Below are 17,482 nucleotides of genomic sequence, written 5' to 3'. Positions count from 1 at the left end.
AAATTACTTTAATCAGCCAAGATAAAGCTGTTCTAGCACACATCTAATATACTGTTTCTAAAATGAATGAATATGTATACAGAGAAGGAGGGAGTTTGAACTTCTTAGAGAAAGCAGGATAGGGAATCTTATTTTAGATTACAGAAGACAACACCAAAGCAATCTTAATTTTCTAAAAAAAGAAAAAATCTGATTTTGTTTCATAAAATTTGACTTTTAATTATGCTGCTGCTAAAATTATTACCTGAGATAGTATGCATAGATGATTCAAGATATTTTGGAACACTTCTTAAACTGACCATTCAGTTCAGTTCAGTGGCTCAGTCGTGTCCGACTCTTTGCGACCCCATGAGTCGCAGCATGCCAGGCCTCCCTGTTCATCACCGTCTCCTGGAGTTCACTCAGACTCATGTCCATCGAGTCAGTGATGCCATCCAGTCATCCTCATCCTCTGCCGTCCCTTTCTCCTCTTGCCCCCAATTCCTCCCAGCATCAAAGTCTTTTCCAGTGAGTCAGCTCTTCTCATGAGGTGGCCAAAGTACTGGAGTTTCAGCTTCAACATCAGTCTTTACAGTGAACACCCAGGACTGATCTCCTTTAGGATGGACTGGTTGGATCTCCTTGCAGTCCAAGGGACTCTCAAGAGTCTTCTCCAACACCACAGTTTAAAAGCATCAATTCTTCGGCGCTCAGCCTTCTTCACAGTCTAACTCTCACATCCATGCATGACCACTGGAAAAACCATAGCCTTGACTAGACGGACCTTAGTCGGCAAAGTAATGTCTCTGCTCCATTAAAGTGTATTAAATCATCATTTTTATTCCAGACATTTCTTTCTTCACTCTCTTTACTTTCCTTAATAGAAATAGTATATTAGTTTTCTATTGCTGCTGTAACAACTTACCATAAAGTAAAACAGTACAAGTATATTATCATACAGTTCTTGGGGCCAGAAGTTCAGTATGCATGTCACCGGCCTAAACTCAAGGTACTGGACAGGCTGTTTCTGTCTGTAGTCTCTAGGGAATGAATCCAGTTACTGCTTCTTTGAGTTGTTGGCAGAAACCAGTTCCTTCCAAGAGTAGGACCTAGGTCTTGTTTTCTTCCTGACTCTGAACTGAGATTTATCCTGCCTTTTAAAGGCTACCTGATTTCCTTGCTCGTTGTTTCCCTCTTGCGTCTTCAAAACTGGCAACAGCCTTTAAGGCCTTCTCACTTTGCATCTTTGTGACATACTGTTCTTCTGTAATCTTTTACTTATTAGAATTTATATGATTAAATTGGGCCCACTTAGATAATCCAGGAGAATCTCCCTCTTCTTGGGTTCTTAGCATTAATCGTATCAGCACAGTTCCTTTTGCCACCATGCAATGTAACATATTACCAGGTCCCAGGAGTTAGGACCTAGACATCTTTGGGGAGGTATGTTTCTGCCTACTGTAACTGGTAGTGCTAACTGGTGCCTGTCTTCCCTGGATTGGTTTTCCTTTTCTGTTTAGAATACCTCTGACTTTTCTCTCTTTGATTCATTGAATGCTACTGAAGTGTTAGGATTCAGAGTCATGAGGAGAACTTATAGGGGAAAGAGAATTCTAGAAATACTGGAAAAAAAAAAAGGAAAATATGCTTAGAGTATTGGTTTGTAAAATAGAAAGTGTTTATGTATTTTTGAGTTTAATTACTTTCAATCCTTAGTACGAAGGTCCATAGTTTTTCAATACCCAGCAGCGGGAAGTAAACCAGTAAAGAATCAGTTAATTTAGGATGAAAATATTCCAAGATAGATACTCATTCAGAGCAATAAATATTAATAATTTATGTGAATTTTGATAATGGATGACATTGTATTTTAATGTTATTTCTTTCCTACTTAGATCATCACGAAGTACGTATATGAGCTTCTGGAAAAGGATTGTAATTTGAAAAAAATATCTATTCCAGTAAGTCCAATTTTTAAAAGTATTTATAATTCCAAATAAAATATTTTCAATTCAAAGAAAACTTTTGTTTTAGGTTACCTGTGATAAGTTTAAATGTTAAGATCCTAATGTTTTGATATTGATAAAGATAATATTAAATACCTGTCATTATACGTCATCTCATTGTGTGTAATAGTTCTTAAAAAGTAATATTCTTTAGTGTAAAGTAAAAAAATACTGATTTCCAGTCTTTTTTGAAAATGATGTCACAAAAGAAACTGCTCTTTCCTCTACCCTTTCTCATTTCATTGATATAATTTATTTTTACATGTTTATTTGAGTAAACCTATGTGTTTTTTCTTGCATTAGACATTTGCTTTCATTTTAATTATTTCTTGATTATTTTAAATTGTATGTTTCATTTCTGTGTTATTTCCTCTGAACATCCCCAGATTTACTCCTGTTTCATAACACTACTCCTCTCCTTAGTGGAAGTCTTTTTTTTTCTTTTTCAAATTTTGCATATTTTGCTATTTCAGAGTGGAGAAGTTTGAAATTTGTTCTCAGATTCAGTTTTTCAAGAGAGCTTTTTTGTTTTTTAGTGTACAGTATTAAATATTGAGGTTTTGAATGAAGAAATAGTAACCTTATGTGTGAGATGATGGTAGACGAGCTGAGATGATCTTTACTGTCCTAGACAGTTCTCTGATTTTACAACCTTTATGAACCTCAAAGACTTCATGAAAATAATTTATTTAGGACACAAAACTTACAATGTTGATAATTTCGTTCCCATGAAATCTTGCATGAAATTCTAAAATTCTTTGGGTAGTGTTATTCTACTCTCAACTGGAGGCTTTTAGAATTTTTTAATACTATCCATCCTCCCAAATTACTTCCATAGTTTGATTTTTTTTTAAAAGATCTCTATTTTATATTTAACTTTCTATAGATAACCTCAAGTACTAGGCCATATTGTTAATCGTTTATTAATTTATTCATTCATTCAACAAATATTTATTTTAAGATGCCAGGCACTGCTCTATGTGCTAGTGACATACTCATGAATGCAGTATTATTCTACGTAATGACTAAGCCAACACTTGTTTATTTGAGAACTTTCCTTCCTTTTGAATTATGTGAAAACCAAGATTTTAGTATCTTTTTTGAGAATAAATATAAAAGTTGTTTTCTGGATTCAAACCTCTTGTTTTGTTTTTGACTTTAGGTCTAGTGTCTCACTCTATTAAAATTATGTGTTGAATTTGGTCTTCTGGAAAGTCAAGGCAGAATTTTGTCACTTTGTCCAGTCTCCTTTTTTTGTTAATTCTATTTCTTTTGAAGCTTCTGACAAATTATATTTAAAGAGCCTTAGGTTAATCCATTGTTACAGCACAATTAATTAGTATGAGTCCTTTAACTTTGCAATACTTCTAGTTCCATTGAACCTTTAAACTCAGTTTAATTCCCTGGGTTTCTAAAACAAATTACAAGATAATTGGCCATACCTGTCATGTTACATAATTGTTTCATTTTTGTGTAGAAAGCCTGAGATTAGATTTAGAAGGACTTGAATTATTTTCCTCTTATTTAAATTTAAATGTAATGTTACACAGAGAAAGCTTTTCATTGTATGAGGTCTATAACAACCATTATGACCAATTTGGTTAGTAATGATTTCCTAATTTTATAAATGAAAAAGAAACAATTTTTTTATTTTAGAAAATTCATCTGTCCTTAAGTTATCATAATGTATTTTATATAATTATGAGATTTTTCTTCCCTAAGTATTAGTTTTCTCCTGAGTTCTCTTAAATCCGAAAGCTAGCAGTGAGAGTGGGGTTTATTTTTGTTCAGTCATTTTTTTTTTCTAAAGATATACCACCAAATTTTTTTCTTTTACTGATGATGAACTAAGTTTTAGTTTTATAGTTGAAATATTTAATAAGGCAAGAATTCTTTTTGATTGATAGCACTCTGTAGAAGCCCATGATTTGCCAGTAAAGGTGATGGTCATCTCTTCATGTAAACATGATCACATTTACTCTCCACCTCACATAAATAGGTACAAAATATTCTCAATTTTAGTATTTCACTCTTGTGTAGAATATTGGATACATGAGTTGACTACAGATTTTCATTTGATTCATTCAATCATATTTAAATAAACCTCAAAATTAGTGAGTTTCATAAGCATCCCAAAATGAATTGTTAACTGCAAGGAATTGTTTGGTGTAGGCTCACTGACCAGTTGGTCTTAGACATTGATTTGTCTATAATAGAGGCAGTACACTGGAATGAACTTTATGTGTATTCCTTAATGAAAGCTCACCTTAGTAAATTACCATTATTAGAAGATAAATGTTTTTGAACAATGATTTCGAAACTTAAGTTACAGATTCCCTGGTGGTCCAGTGGTTAAGGCTCTGTGCTTACAATTCAGGAGGCGTGGTTTCAATCCCTGGTCGAAGTGCTAAGATCCACACATCCATGCCACGAGATGCAGCCAGAAAGTTTAAAAAAAGAAAAAGACTTAATGAAGAAAACTTTATTTTATTCATTTAGATATTTTTCTATTTTAAATGAGCAATAATAACTTTAGAGTAAATGATCAACTGCAGACTCACAGTTCTGCATTATTTTGAGATGAATATTATTCAATTACCATCTTAAATACTGCTTTTACTCCTTTATCATTAATACTATTACATTGTTCATTTTTTTCCTTAAATAATCTAATGTTCTGATATTTTAAAAATCAACATATTTGGATGTTCAAGTAAAATTTTTATTCATTTGCTCATAGATCCCTTAACTTGTTGCCCATTAAAAAATTCTTGGACAGTATCATAATATGAGAAAAGCACATGTTTATCTTCAGAAAATAAGTACCCTTCCAGTTTTAAAGTGATTACTGTGAAATTTAATTCCACCTTTATAAACTGACTGAGGTGCTTGGTTTCAGGGGACTTTGTAGGATAAAAAAAGGAACAGTGGTCAGCACCTTTTAGAAAGTCTATAGCTAGGGTTTTTTTTTTTTCATTAAGATAAACAGATGTCCATTTCCATACATTCCAGGATCTGTTAAGGCCTCACTGACGTTAAGAGACTCTCTTATTTGCGCCTATTTAGACATACTTTTTGGTAAATGAGTGACTGGAAACCTCTGTGGCCTCTGTTTTATTATTCACTGACAGCTTTGCCTTTTCACTTTTCTTTTGTTCTTATTACCACTTTCTTTCTTTTTTCAAGCTGTTTTAACAGAATGATTCCTCTGTTCTCGTATAACGTTCCTAGGTAAAAGGGAGTTTTTCTTCTCGGATTTGGTTTTGCTCTGTCTCCTGTCCACTTTTCTTCCTCTGTGACTTCAGTCATATCTATTGTATTATAGTAACTTGTTTATTCTAGACATCACGTATGGTAGTGTTGTATTTCCTACTTCTCTTACGTCATATTTAATTACTGCTAATAAAGATATAGCTATGTCATTTTGATTCTAAGCATTGTGTAGCTCTTTGAAAATTCTCTGTAGTCATGCATTAGTTTAATCTTTCATTTGTGCTTTCTGAGCCATTCAAGTATTGTACCCAAGTTAAGAGGACACATTGTTTAGTTAAACGCCTTTTGTCTAAAGGAAGTCACTGGTGAGGCTTGATTAAGATTCTTTAGTCCAAAAGTTTATTCATTCTTATATAACTCAGTGCCTACAATGTGCCTGCCTTTTTTCTGTACATCTGGTAATATACTGGAGACACAGGTCTGTGCATTCCTGTACTTTAGTAGAGGGAACAGATGGTTAATAAACAAATATATAAACAGATATAAAGTAAAGCATATTAGGTTGCATTATGTGCTATGGAGGAAAATAAAACAGAGGTTGATTATAGAGAATTCTTTGGGAAGTGTTTAAATGGAGTGGTCAGAGAAGGCCTCACTGAGAAGATGCATTTTTTCCCTAAGCCTGTGGCCATGCCCTTCTTGCTAAAATAATTACCTTTTGTGCTGTGTGTACACAGGTGGCTTAGCATCTATTACTGACCAGTCTGATTGTTTTAGAAGTACAGAAATTTTAATTTTTGTCTTGTCCCAGAAGTAGTGACTTAGCCTGTTTGGAATCCAGGGCATTTAATAGTATTTTTTTCTTTATTATTTTGATAATTTTATGAATATATACTGTTGATGAAGTGAGGTGCTATTGCATTGCCCAGCATATGAATTGACCTTCTCTATTTGAGGATGTGTTTATCAATCACCTGTCAAGATATTAACTTCTGGCTTTGACCTTGTCAAACAAAGTCTACCATTCACTGTTACTTGCCACTGCTGATGAGAAATACCACTTAGGGCATGTCATGGCATATGTAATAAAGTGTTGGGAAGTTACCCTTTCCTAAAATTCTCTGACTCTTTGAAATCTGAATCTAGTTTAAACCTAAATATTATGTATAATCAAAATAACTAAAAATATTCACTTTTCATTCTATAAGTAACTAGTACATAAGGTTATCAAAGTATACAGATAATATTATTTCACAAAGTATTTGTTATATAATCCTGTGTTCACACTCTGAATAAAATGTCAAAGTCCATTTACATAGAGCAGTTGGTGTTTGAATTTTTAAATAGTTCCCTTTCCTACATTTGTTAAAAGCTTAGTAGTTTTCCTCACTAATATATGGTTTTCCAATATGTGTATTCTCCAGTTGGGTTTTCTGTTTATTTTAGATGCAGCATATTTCTGTTATGACTTATAGGCTTAATAGCTGTGTGACTTGGGCGAGTTATTTAAACTCTCCAGGTCTCAACTTCTTTGTCTATAAACGAATATAATAATAGTCCCACCTTAATAGAATTGTGACTAATTGAAATAATATTTTAAAAACATCTAGCATAGTATCTAGATTATAGGAAGCACTTAAAAATTTTCCTTTTTTGTAATGATAATATAATACTGATATTCACTAGTAATGGAGAAAGACATAGTTCTAGTATTCTTTTCCATATTTTTATATTTTAATTACTATCATGTCTTTTTGCTCCTCTACTTTATATGTGTTAATCTCTAATGAATATTTTAATTTTATTTTAAAGTTTTTTTACTTCCATAATTCTGTAATAGCTGTTCTATAATTTATATTAACCGCTAGTTGTTTTCTCATTTGTGTCTATGATCAAAAAACATTTATTTATTATTTAATTTTTTTTAATTACAGGTAGATGCCACTGAAAGTGAACCAAAGAGTTTTATCTTTATGAGTGAGGATGCTTTGACAAATCCACAGAAACTGATGGTTTTAATTCATGGTAGTGGTGTTGTCAGGGCAGGTCAGTGGGCTAGAAGGCTTATTATAAATGAAGATCTGGACAGTGGCACACAGATCCCTTTTATTAAGAGAGCTGTGGATGTAAGTGCAATTTCCTTTATATTTTTTTGGCATTTTATAGCTGCTTTATTATGTGTTATAAATTATTTTATTGTGTCTTTTAAAAAATCTTTCCTAAACATAGCCTTATCTTTAAATTGTTACCATTTTACTTGTAGTGAAAGATTATTCTGCATTATTTTGGAGTTACAGTAAAAAATAAAAAGACATCTTCAGTGTACAACGATTTAGATACTATCTTTAAAATGAGTATTTTCAGTTCTAATTTTTTGTTTCTTATTACATGAAATATCACTTTTAAATATCAATATTACTGAAAATACTTATTAAAAAAATGACTGCTTTTATAAATCTTCGCCTACCTGATTTAGTGAAGTTAGAAACTAAAGGAAACCTGCTACATTAAATTAAAATTTTATTCTTTAAAAAAAAAGAGTTGGAATAACTCAGCATTTTTCTGTCATTAAAAATAAATAAATAAAAACTCTTTAGAACCCACAAATACAATGCTTAAGAATAAGATAAATACAAGATGGTAAATTGTAGTATTTACTGAATTATTTTATTCTTACTTGAATTCAAACTTTTTAGAAGTTGGTATTTTAAAAGTGTGTTCACGATTTTCTTTCCTGTGGTAGTGAAATTGCTTTTCTGACCTAGCTTTGTTACATCCTAATGTTTGGTGATTTGTTTTACTGTCTCATTTTTAAGTTCTCCAATGAATAGTTAAACTTTGCAAAGTTGGTTTTCTTTCACATATGAGTAGAAATTTTCTTCAGAAAAAAAAATAAAGTGGCATCTTTACTTATAAAAGTTTAATATAGTAACATACTTTACTATTAGGAATATATGTGTCCAAGTATGCTGTATAAGAGCTGCATTATTTTATTTTTGTAATTAAAGAGGTAAGGAATTATTTCCTACACTAATGAATGCAGAAGTGAAAGATAATATGTTTCTTACTTTGTTAACTCTGAAATAATAAGATTAAAGCCCAGCTCAGCTCCTAAAGAATAGTTTGTTAATAGATCTTGAGACACTTAAAATTCTGTAAGTAGGATTTCATAGGTGAATTGTATATTTTGTTTCAGTCTTCACAGATATGCAAAGAACACAAAAATATCACTTTTGATTGGTTGCAAACTTCAATGGTGTGTTTTTTAATTAGAATTTAAGTAACTAAAATAAATTTAGTTTATTTTGAAGTAATTCACTTAATTTGTTATTAAACTGTTTTATATTTCAGATTATGAATAGGGAAATGAACTTACTCTCTGGCATATTAGTTTATGTTTAGAACAGAACCTGTAAATGTATTTTAAGAACACTTCATGTGAAATGTGATCACAATTCAGTGAATACTTGAAAATATAATTTAGTGAAGAAAATCAGATATTTATACATATGGGTGCTTGGTAAAATATTTTATGTAAATTATATTGTCTGTGCTAGTAGATAACTAAGCCTCTCCCATCCTAAAATGTTCTTGTATAAGGTTTTTTGAAGTGAAAGAGTATAGGGGAAACCATCTCAAAGACCTTTGAACAAACTATCTGTTGGGATCTCAAACAAGAGGGAGGAAGTCAGTCATTTCATTCTTTTAAGTAGAAATATACATTGGAGGGGTTATGGCATTTCATTGTCTTGACTTTTTTCTGCTTTTCTCAATCAGAGCAACTCATGATGCCTTGAAAAAAATCAGCTGATTTCTGAGTTCTTTTGTATTTAGTGTTTATGTTGTATACTTTGAAAATTTCAGGTTATATACTTTATTCTCGATTTTATGAATGTCATTCTGTTAGCTTTCTACATGATGAACATTTTAAAATAGTTATCTTTTTTTAATTTAGATAAAGTGATTTGTATTACTTCAGCTTTGCCTTTTCATGGTATTTCTCTGGTAATTCTTATGGGCTGCTCCTTGTTCGTATATGGTTGGAGTATGTGCAGACAGGTAGGGGAAACAATGGAATTTTAGGAAGCCGGACCAGGAAGACTAATTAGGAGAAAGAAGCTGTCTCATTCTTTCTTTTAAATCAGATTAGCCCCTGCCCTGCTTGTTTTTCTTTTTTGGTGTCTTTTTTTCTAAAATTATTTAAAGAAATGTTTCTGTAGTTTATGAAAGGCTGCTGCTGCTGCTGCTAAGTCACTTCAGTTGTGTCCGATTCTGTGCAACCCCATAGGTGGCAACCCATCAGGCTCCCCTGTCCCTGGGATTCTCCAGGCAAGAACACTGGAGTGGGTTGCCATTTCCTTCTCCAATGCATGACAGTGAAAAGTGAAAGTGAATTCGCTCAGTCGTGTCTGACTCTTCGCGACCCCATGGACTGCAGCCTACCAGGCTCCTCCGCCCATGGGATTTTCCAGGCAAGAGTACTGGAGTGGGGTGCCATTGCCTTCTCTGTTATGAAAGGCAGGGAGCCACTATTCTATTTTCCATGGTCTGTCAATTTTCATATCACAACTGAGGTAAATTCTGATATTTTGCAGGCCAGACAATATTATCTCTATTCAGTGTTAATATATTTATGCTATATTACTTGCAGACTTTTAGTATAATATTAAAGGTCCCAAAATAGGAGTCAATATAATGGTAAGGTTAAAACTTTTTCCCAATAGTAGAACCCAGCCTCTAAGTGAACTGTTTTGTAAAAAACAAAACAAAACTTGTGTTTGTCACTTTGGTAGACACTGAACTGAAGACTGGCACCGCCTCCACAATAGCTCCTGAGATTTCTTCCCTGACCCTTGGGCACCATGAGTCACAGTTTGAAAATTACAGATATTCCATTCTTTGCAGTTTAGATACTTAAGAACTTATTTATTAAAAATATATTAAGATTTCATGTTGGAGAAATAGCAAATATTTGATAAATTCCAGTAGTGCTTCTCAGGTTGCCATAGCTAATATTTTTAGGGTTTAACAATCTTCAATCCATAGAATTGCAATATATTATTTGGAGTATAAAAGTGTGTATCATATGACCACATACTGTGTGGATCACAAAAAAATGGAAAATTCTTAAAGAGATGGGAGTACCAGACCACCTGACCTGCCTCCTGAGAAATCTGTCTGCAGGTCAAGAAGCAACAGTTAGAACTGGACATGGAACAACAGACTAGTTGCAAATCAGTAAAGGAGTACATCAAGGTTGTATATTGTCACCCTGCTTATTTAACTTATATGCAGAGTACATCATGAGAAATGCTGGACTGGATGAAGCACAAGCTGGAGTCAAGATTGCCGGGAGAAATATCAATAACCTCAGATATGCAGATGACACTACCTGTATTGCAGCAAGCGAAGAAGAACTAAAGAGTCTCTTGATGAAAGTGAAAGAGGAGAGTGAAAAAGTTGGCTTAAAACACAACATTCATAAAACAAAGATCATGGCATCTGGTCCCATCACTTCATGGCAAATAGATGGGAAAACAGTAGAAACAGTCTCAGACTTTATTTTGGGGGGTTCCAAAATCACTGCAGATGGTCACTGCAGCCATGAAATTAAAAGACACTTACTCCTTGGAAGAAAAGTTATAACCAGCCTAGACAGCATATTACAGAGTCTAGTCAAAGCTATGGTTTTTCAGTAGTCATGTATGGATGTGAGAGTTGGACTATAAAGAAAGTCGAGTGCCGAAGAATTGATGCTTTTGAACTGTGGTTCAAAAGTAGACTCTGGAGTAGACTCTGGAGAGTTCCTTGTACTGCAAGGAGGTCCAACTAGTCCATCCTAAAGGAAATCAGTCCTGAATATTCATTGGAAGGACTGATGCTAAAGCTGAAACTCCAATACTTTGGCCACCTGATGCGAAGAACTGGCTCATTTGAAAAGACCCTGATGCTGGGAAAGATTGAAGGCAGGAAGAGAAGGAGACGACACAAGATGAGATGTGGATGGTATCACCGACTCAATGGACATGAGTTTGAGTAAACTCTGGGAGGTGGTGATGGACAGAGAAGCCTGGCGTGCATGGGGTCGCAAAGAGTCAGACACGACTGAGCGACTGAACTGAACTGAATTATTCAGTATCTAATTGTGCAGTTAGAAATTTACTCATACTTCTTCTTTGAACTTTTCTTATTTGCATCTTTTTAGGCATTTTAGTTGATCTCTATAAAAAGGGCAAAGAAAATAGGACATTTAAGTTGTTTCATTACTAATTGCAGGAGTTGGATTTGAGAGCAAAATTTAAGGAGTCATTCACTCTCAGGATGTGCACTCCTTGCAGGTCCCTGAGAGTGAGTGCCTCCTTAAATTTTGCACCTTAGGCATCTGACTGCTCTGTCCCTGTCCATGCTTTGACTGATTGGGATGCACATACTGTCAGAAAGTTTTATGGGGAATGGTCTGGAAGCCCCTATAAGGTTAAATTTTTACCATGCACCAAAAACACCTGGAGGGCTTCTTGGACCAGCTTGTCCTGTTCGGATCCCAGGTTTTAATTCAGAAGGTCTGGTTGGAGCCTGAGAATTTATATATCTGAGAATATCTGTTCTGCTGTTGATTGGGCACCAGACTAGAACAGCTGGGATAGGTAATACTGTTTGGAATGGTTGAGAATTTATGGATGCTTTTCAGGCTCTAGGTGTAAATAGATAAGGTAGAACTTGATGAGAATTATATTTAGTATGACAGAGGATAAGAAGTTCCAAAAAATATTTTATAATAGAATCAATGAAGTATAGTTTAAATGATAAAAACGTACTTTGAAATTACAAGTGATTCGTATCCAACATGACTTAAAATTTATAATTGTAATAATTTCACGAGAAATCTAGTAACTCCCTAAACCAACTTTAAAAAATTTCTCATATTTGGATTATTCAGAAGAATCTGCTATTTCTGTAATTACTTACTTTGAATATAACTTTCATATTGTTACATCTAAGTTTTAAAGACTAAGGCTAATTTTATCAATGTAATTTATACAGTTTTGGTTCTATAACGTTGTGGACTGAGCTAATTAACAGGCTCTTCTTCTTCACTCTCAGAAGTAATAGAATAAACCATAGCAACAGAAAAAAATATTAAATACCTAAAAGTGAAAGCCACTCAGTCGTGTCCAACTCTTTGCGACCCCATGGACTTGTGCAGTCCATGGAATTCTCCAGGCCAGAATACTGGACTGGATAGATGGTCCCTTCTCCAGGGGATCTTCCCAACCCGGGGATCAAACCCAGGTCTCCTGAATTGCAGGTGGATTCTTTACCAGCTGAGCCGCCACAGAAGCACATGAAATACCTAGTTATGTTCAAAGGATAGAAAAGGAATCTTTAAATGTCTGACTTCAGGAGAGAACTTAAAGCCACAATGCTAAGTCCCTGTAGGGTGTGACAGCACAAAGGGGAGACATAATGAGATATAAAACCTGGCCCCCAAAGGGCCTACAACACAGCTCTGAGCCTGAGACGAAGCATCTAAAACTAAGACCACTGTATATTGCTAGTGCCCTGGAAGCACCTGCTTTCTTAGTTTTTAAGGTGCAAAAATTAGTCTGCTAAAGTGCTAGGCAGAATATGTAAACAGCCTCTTTCTTGAGAAATAGAGGCCAGAGATCCTAATGCAAAGGTATATTTGGATTTGCAGTTTGAATTTAGACAACTTAATTAGTTTGGGAATTTAAGCAATGTATATTCATGTAAAAATGGATTCCAGACTGATGAAACTTCTGGAGTACCCGGTAAAGTTCCGATAGCAAAACTTTACAATCCAAGGTGACTCCCTAATAAAGAAGAATTTGTAGTCAGAAACTAAAAATCATTTGAGGAACTGATTATCACAAAGAAAAGTCAAATCAAGCAACTGTAACACACAGTTGAAAGAAGAATTAATAAATTAAAAGCTACAATTGAGGAACCTAGTATGTAGGATAAAGCAGAGAAAACCTGAGAAAAACATTATGATAGATAAAATGCCATGGAGAATAGAATGTTCATGTTAAATAGCTTCATTCATGTCCAGCTCTTTCTGATGCTATGGACTGTAACCTGCCACGGTCCTCTGTGCGTTTGACTCTCCAGGCAGAAATATTAGAGTGTGTTGCCATTTTCTCCTCTGGGAGATCTTTCCTGTCCAGGGATTGAACACATGTCTTCTGCAGCTCCTGCACTGTAGGCGAATTCTTTACAGCTGAGCCACACGGGAAGCCCCATGGAGAGTAGAATAAGATCTAGTAATCCTCTAATATACATTTCAGAAAAGCAGCAGAAAAGAATAGGAGAAAAAATCTATATATTAGTGTAGAGTATTTATGAGAATAAAGATACAAATCCTAGTAGAAGGAGCATGTCATATCTTGAGCAAGACAGATAAATCTATACTTAAAACTTACTAAATATCAGAGGATACAAGCATATAATTTGAAAAATCAAGTAAAAAAATGGTATATATCAAAATAAAGATTATCCTGGACTGGAAAAGGTCAGTTTTCATTCCAATCCCAAAGAAAGGCAATGCCAAAGAATGTTTAAACTACTGCACAATTGCACTCATCTCACACGCTAGTAAAATAATTCTCAAAATTCTCCAAGCCAGGCTTCAGCAATAAGTGAACCGTGAACTTTCAGATGTTCAGGCTGGTTTTAGAAAGGCAGAGGAACCAGAGATCAAATTGCCAACATCCGCTGGATCATGGAAAAGGCAAGAGAGTTCCAGAAAAACATCTACTTCTGCTTTATTGACTATGCCAAAATCTTTGACTGTGTGGATCACAATAAACTGTGGAAAATTCTGAAAGAGATGGGACTACCAGACTACCTGACCTGCCTCTTGAGAAATCTATATGCAGGTCAGGAAGCAACAGTTAGAACTGGACATGGAACAACAGACTGGTTCCAAATAGGAAAAGGAGTACATCAAGGCTGTATATTATCACCTTGCTTATTTAACTTCTATGCAGAGTACATCATGAGAAACACTGGGCTGGAAGAAGCAAAAGCTGGAATCAAGATTGCCGGGAGAAATATCAATAACCTCATATATGCAAATGATACCACCCTTATGGCAGAGAGTGAAGAGGAACTAAAAAGCCTCTTGATGAAAGTGAAAGAAGAGAGTGAAAAAGTTGGCCTAAAGCTCAACATTCAGAAAACAAAGATCATGGCATCGAGTCCCATCACTTCATGGGAAATAGATTGGGAAACAGTGGAAACAGTGTCAGACTTTAACTTTGGGGGCTCCAAAATCACTGCAGATGGTGACTGTAGCCATGAAATTAAAAGACGCTTACTCCTTGGAAGGAAAGTTATGACCAACCTAGATAGCATATTGAAAAGCAGAGACATTACTTTGCCAACAAAGGTCTGTCTAGTCAAGGCTATGGTTTTCCCTGTGGTCATGTATGGATGTGAGAGTTGGACTGTGAAGAAAGCTGAGTGCTGAAGAATTGATGCTTTTGAACTGTGGTGTTGGAGAAGATTCTTGAGAGTCCCTTGGACTGCAAGGAGATCCAACCAGTCCATTCTAAAGGAGATCAGCCCTGGGTGTTCATTGGAAGGAATGATGGTAAAGCTGAAACTCCAGTACTTTGGCCACCTCATGCGAAGAGTTGACTCATTGGAAAAGACCCTGATGGTGGGAGGGATTGGGGGTAGGAGGAGAAGGGGATGACAGAGGATGAGATGGCTGGATGGCATCACTGACTCGATCGACATGAGTTTGATTAAACTCCGGGAGTTGGAGATGGACAGGGAGGCCTGGCGTGCTGCTATTCATGGGGTCACAAGGAGTCAGACACGACTGAGCGACTGAACTGAACTGAACTGAATCCTTCATTACCTGTTAGTTCTGTTCCCTAGATGTAATAACTCTTGATACTTTTTGCTTTTACTTATATTCTCTGTATCCATATTTTTAAATTTTAATGCTGTCTCTTCATTCATCAATCACTTTGTGTTATTGCCAATAAGAATCTCTTTCCTATTCCCACAGTTCCTGGATTGGTTCAGCAATCGAACTTTATAATATTACTGCTACTTTAATATTGCTTATGGCTGAGCCAGGTAGATACTATGGTTGCTCTTCGTTTCTGCTACAAGTTTACTTTCATAGAATTAATAATTTCCTAATTATTTTTTGTGTTTTCTGTGTAATAGTTATCTGATTATCCTCTCTGTAATTTTTTACACGGTCAAAGTTATCAGACAATCTTAAAATTTCACGTTCATCTGGCGAGCTTTCTTTTGGAACTCCTGAACTTTGTTTTAATCTTGACTACTTACTTTTGAAGCCTGCCTACCTGTCTCTCATCCTGGGACTCCACTTAGATTCTCTCTGATGTTTGACCTTTTTTCCTGGATCTAATGACCCTAGGTTTTTGGATATATGCCCTCATTTTGTTGGAATCAAAGAGTGAGTACAAGATCAATTTTTGAAACCTTATATTTGTGAAAAATGCCGTTGTTTTACTTGCTTATTTTAGTAATTCATCTAGGTATAGAAATGCAATTTGAAAATTATTTTTATTCTGAAATTTGAAGGTTTCATTTCATTGCCATTTAACTTGCATCGTTTTAATTGATAGGTCCAGTATCATTCTGATCCTGAATCCTTTTGTTTCCCTCCATGGAATTTTCTCTTCCTTCTCTCTGGTGTTAAAAAATTGAATCATACTGCTTTTAAGAAGGTTTCTATACCTTGGTGTGGTTATTTTTATTATTATTATTATTCGTTGTATTGGGGACATGGTGATTCCTTTCAATCTGTGCTATGTACACATGATCCTCCATTCTGAGAACAATGTTTTTTTGTGTGTTGTTTCATGATAATTTTAAGCTTCTCTTCTCTCTTTTAAGCTAAAAATTATTGTTTGCTTTTGGAGTTCTGAACTGAGTCTCTAACTGTCTTATCTAATTGACTATACTTTCTCTCTGCTTTTCCATCTATTTTTACTTCTAGTATCTAGTTAACTTTTAGCTAGAATTTTTAGGTTTTTAAAGTTCTTCTATCAAATTTGGTTATGGAGCTCTCTTCTTCATTTTGCGGAGTTCTGCCTTATGCCTGATTTGAGCCCTGTCTCCCTCTTCCCGTCCCTTGATCTCTTCTACTCCTTCCCTGAATATATTTCTCTAAAGGAAAAATCTCTGATCTCTTACAGGGTTGGCTACGGAATATGAGAATTTCACCTGGGTTTTTATTTTTAGGCTTTGTTTTCTAAGTTTGTTTGACTTTGGGTTGATGGAATAATTGCAGCTTATGGACTGAAGGCCAGCCTATCTTTTCCATGACAAGTAGTATTCCAAATTTTGAGTTTCTCTGAAATTCAGTGGGTGAGTTGGCTCACTTCTAGTTATTATTTATCTCCAGGGGCACTAAGTTCGAATTTCCACTGAATACAAAATGAATTCTGTCAGCTTACAGCCTTCCAAGAATTTATTGACATTTGTATCTTCTCTTCTCTCCCTTACCATTAGTTTTGTCCTAATGGATTAACACCACCCCTATTTTAAAATATATTTTTATTTAATTTTTAAATGGCAATATATTAACATGGTTCAGGAATCAAATAATATGTAACAGTTTGCATTGAAAAGTAAGCCACCCATATTTTTTAAAACGAATATTTTAGTGTGATTTGTGGAAGGAGTAGAGATAAAAAAGAATTCAGTGTAGCATTTAGTTACATTTTTATGCGGTTGTTCCAGTGATAGGTGGTCACTGTACAACTCCCATGTTTTTTAAACAAATAACATTAAAATAATTTTCTATATAACAAAATGCTTTGTAAACCTCAGGAAATGACATCCTTGGTAGCAGTATCCATCACAGTAGATTATTTTAGGATTTTATTTTTTTAGAAATCACTGTGATTATAAGATGATTAAATAAAAGACCACAGAAACTGTTGCTTGACTCTGATATCAATTGCATGCTTTGAAAGCTAATTTAGAGTTTTTAGTTTTCTAATCCTTTGAAGCAGTAGTTTAGCTTTTCTATTCTGGCTGTCAACTTTTTGATTTTGGGTTTCCTCCCCCCACTCCCATTTTGACAGACATGTTTTTTAAGCTGATTGATTATAGTTTTAGGATTTTTTTCCCCCACAAATGTACATCAAGTCATTATAGGTCGTTATCTAAAATAGGATATGATTTTTCCCAGTAATTTGAGTAATAAATTTTTGGTAACTCCTCCTAATTACTGCATTTATTTTCTAGTCATCCAATTAAGTACTGAAAGA

At 34.5% G+C, this 17,482-nt stretch overlaps 1 protein-coding gene across 1 annotated transcript in view; it reads left to right on the top strand.

Annotated features, from left to right (window-relative positions):
• Nucleotides 1–17,482, top strand: part of ARB2A (ARB2 cotranscriptional regulator A) — a 404,738-nt gene that overhangs the window by 107,280 nt on the left and 279,976 nt on the right. Inside the window, exons 5-6 of the mRNA XM_068980929.1 lie at nt 1,875–1,940; nt 7,133–7,324. Coding sequence (XP_068837030.1) covers nt 1,875–1,940; nt 7,133–7,324 — 258 coding nt within the window. The remainder of the gene's footprint in view (nt 1–1,874; nt 1,941–7,132; nt 7,325–17,482) is intronic.

The sequence above is a fragment of the Capricornis sumatraensis genome, chromosome 9 (assembly GCF_032405125.1).
Source record: "Capricornis sumatraensis isolate serow.1 chromosome 9, serow.2, whole genome shotgun sequence".
NCBI lineage: Eukaryota > Metazoa > Chordata > Mammalia > Artiodactyla > Bovidae > Capricornis > Capricornis sumatraensis.
The sequence above is the reverse complement of the archived record's forward strand: the minus strand, read 5'-3'. Positions and strand labels throughout refer to the sequence as shown.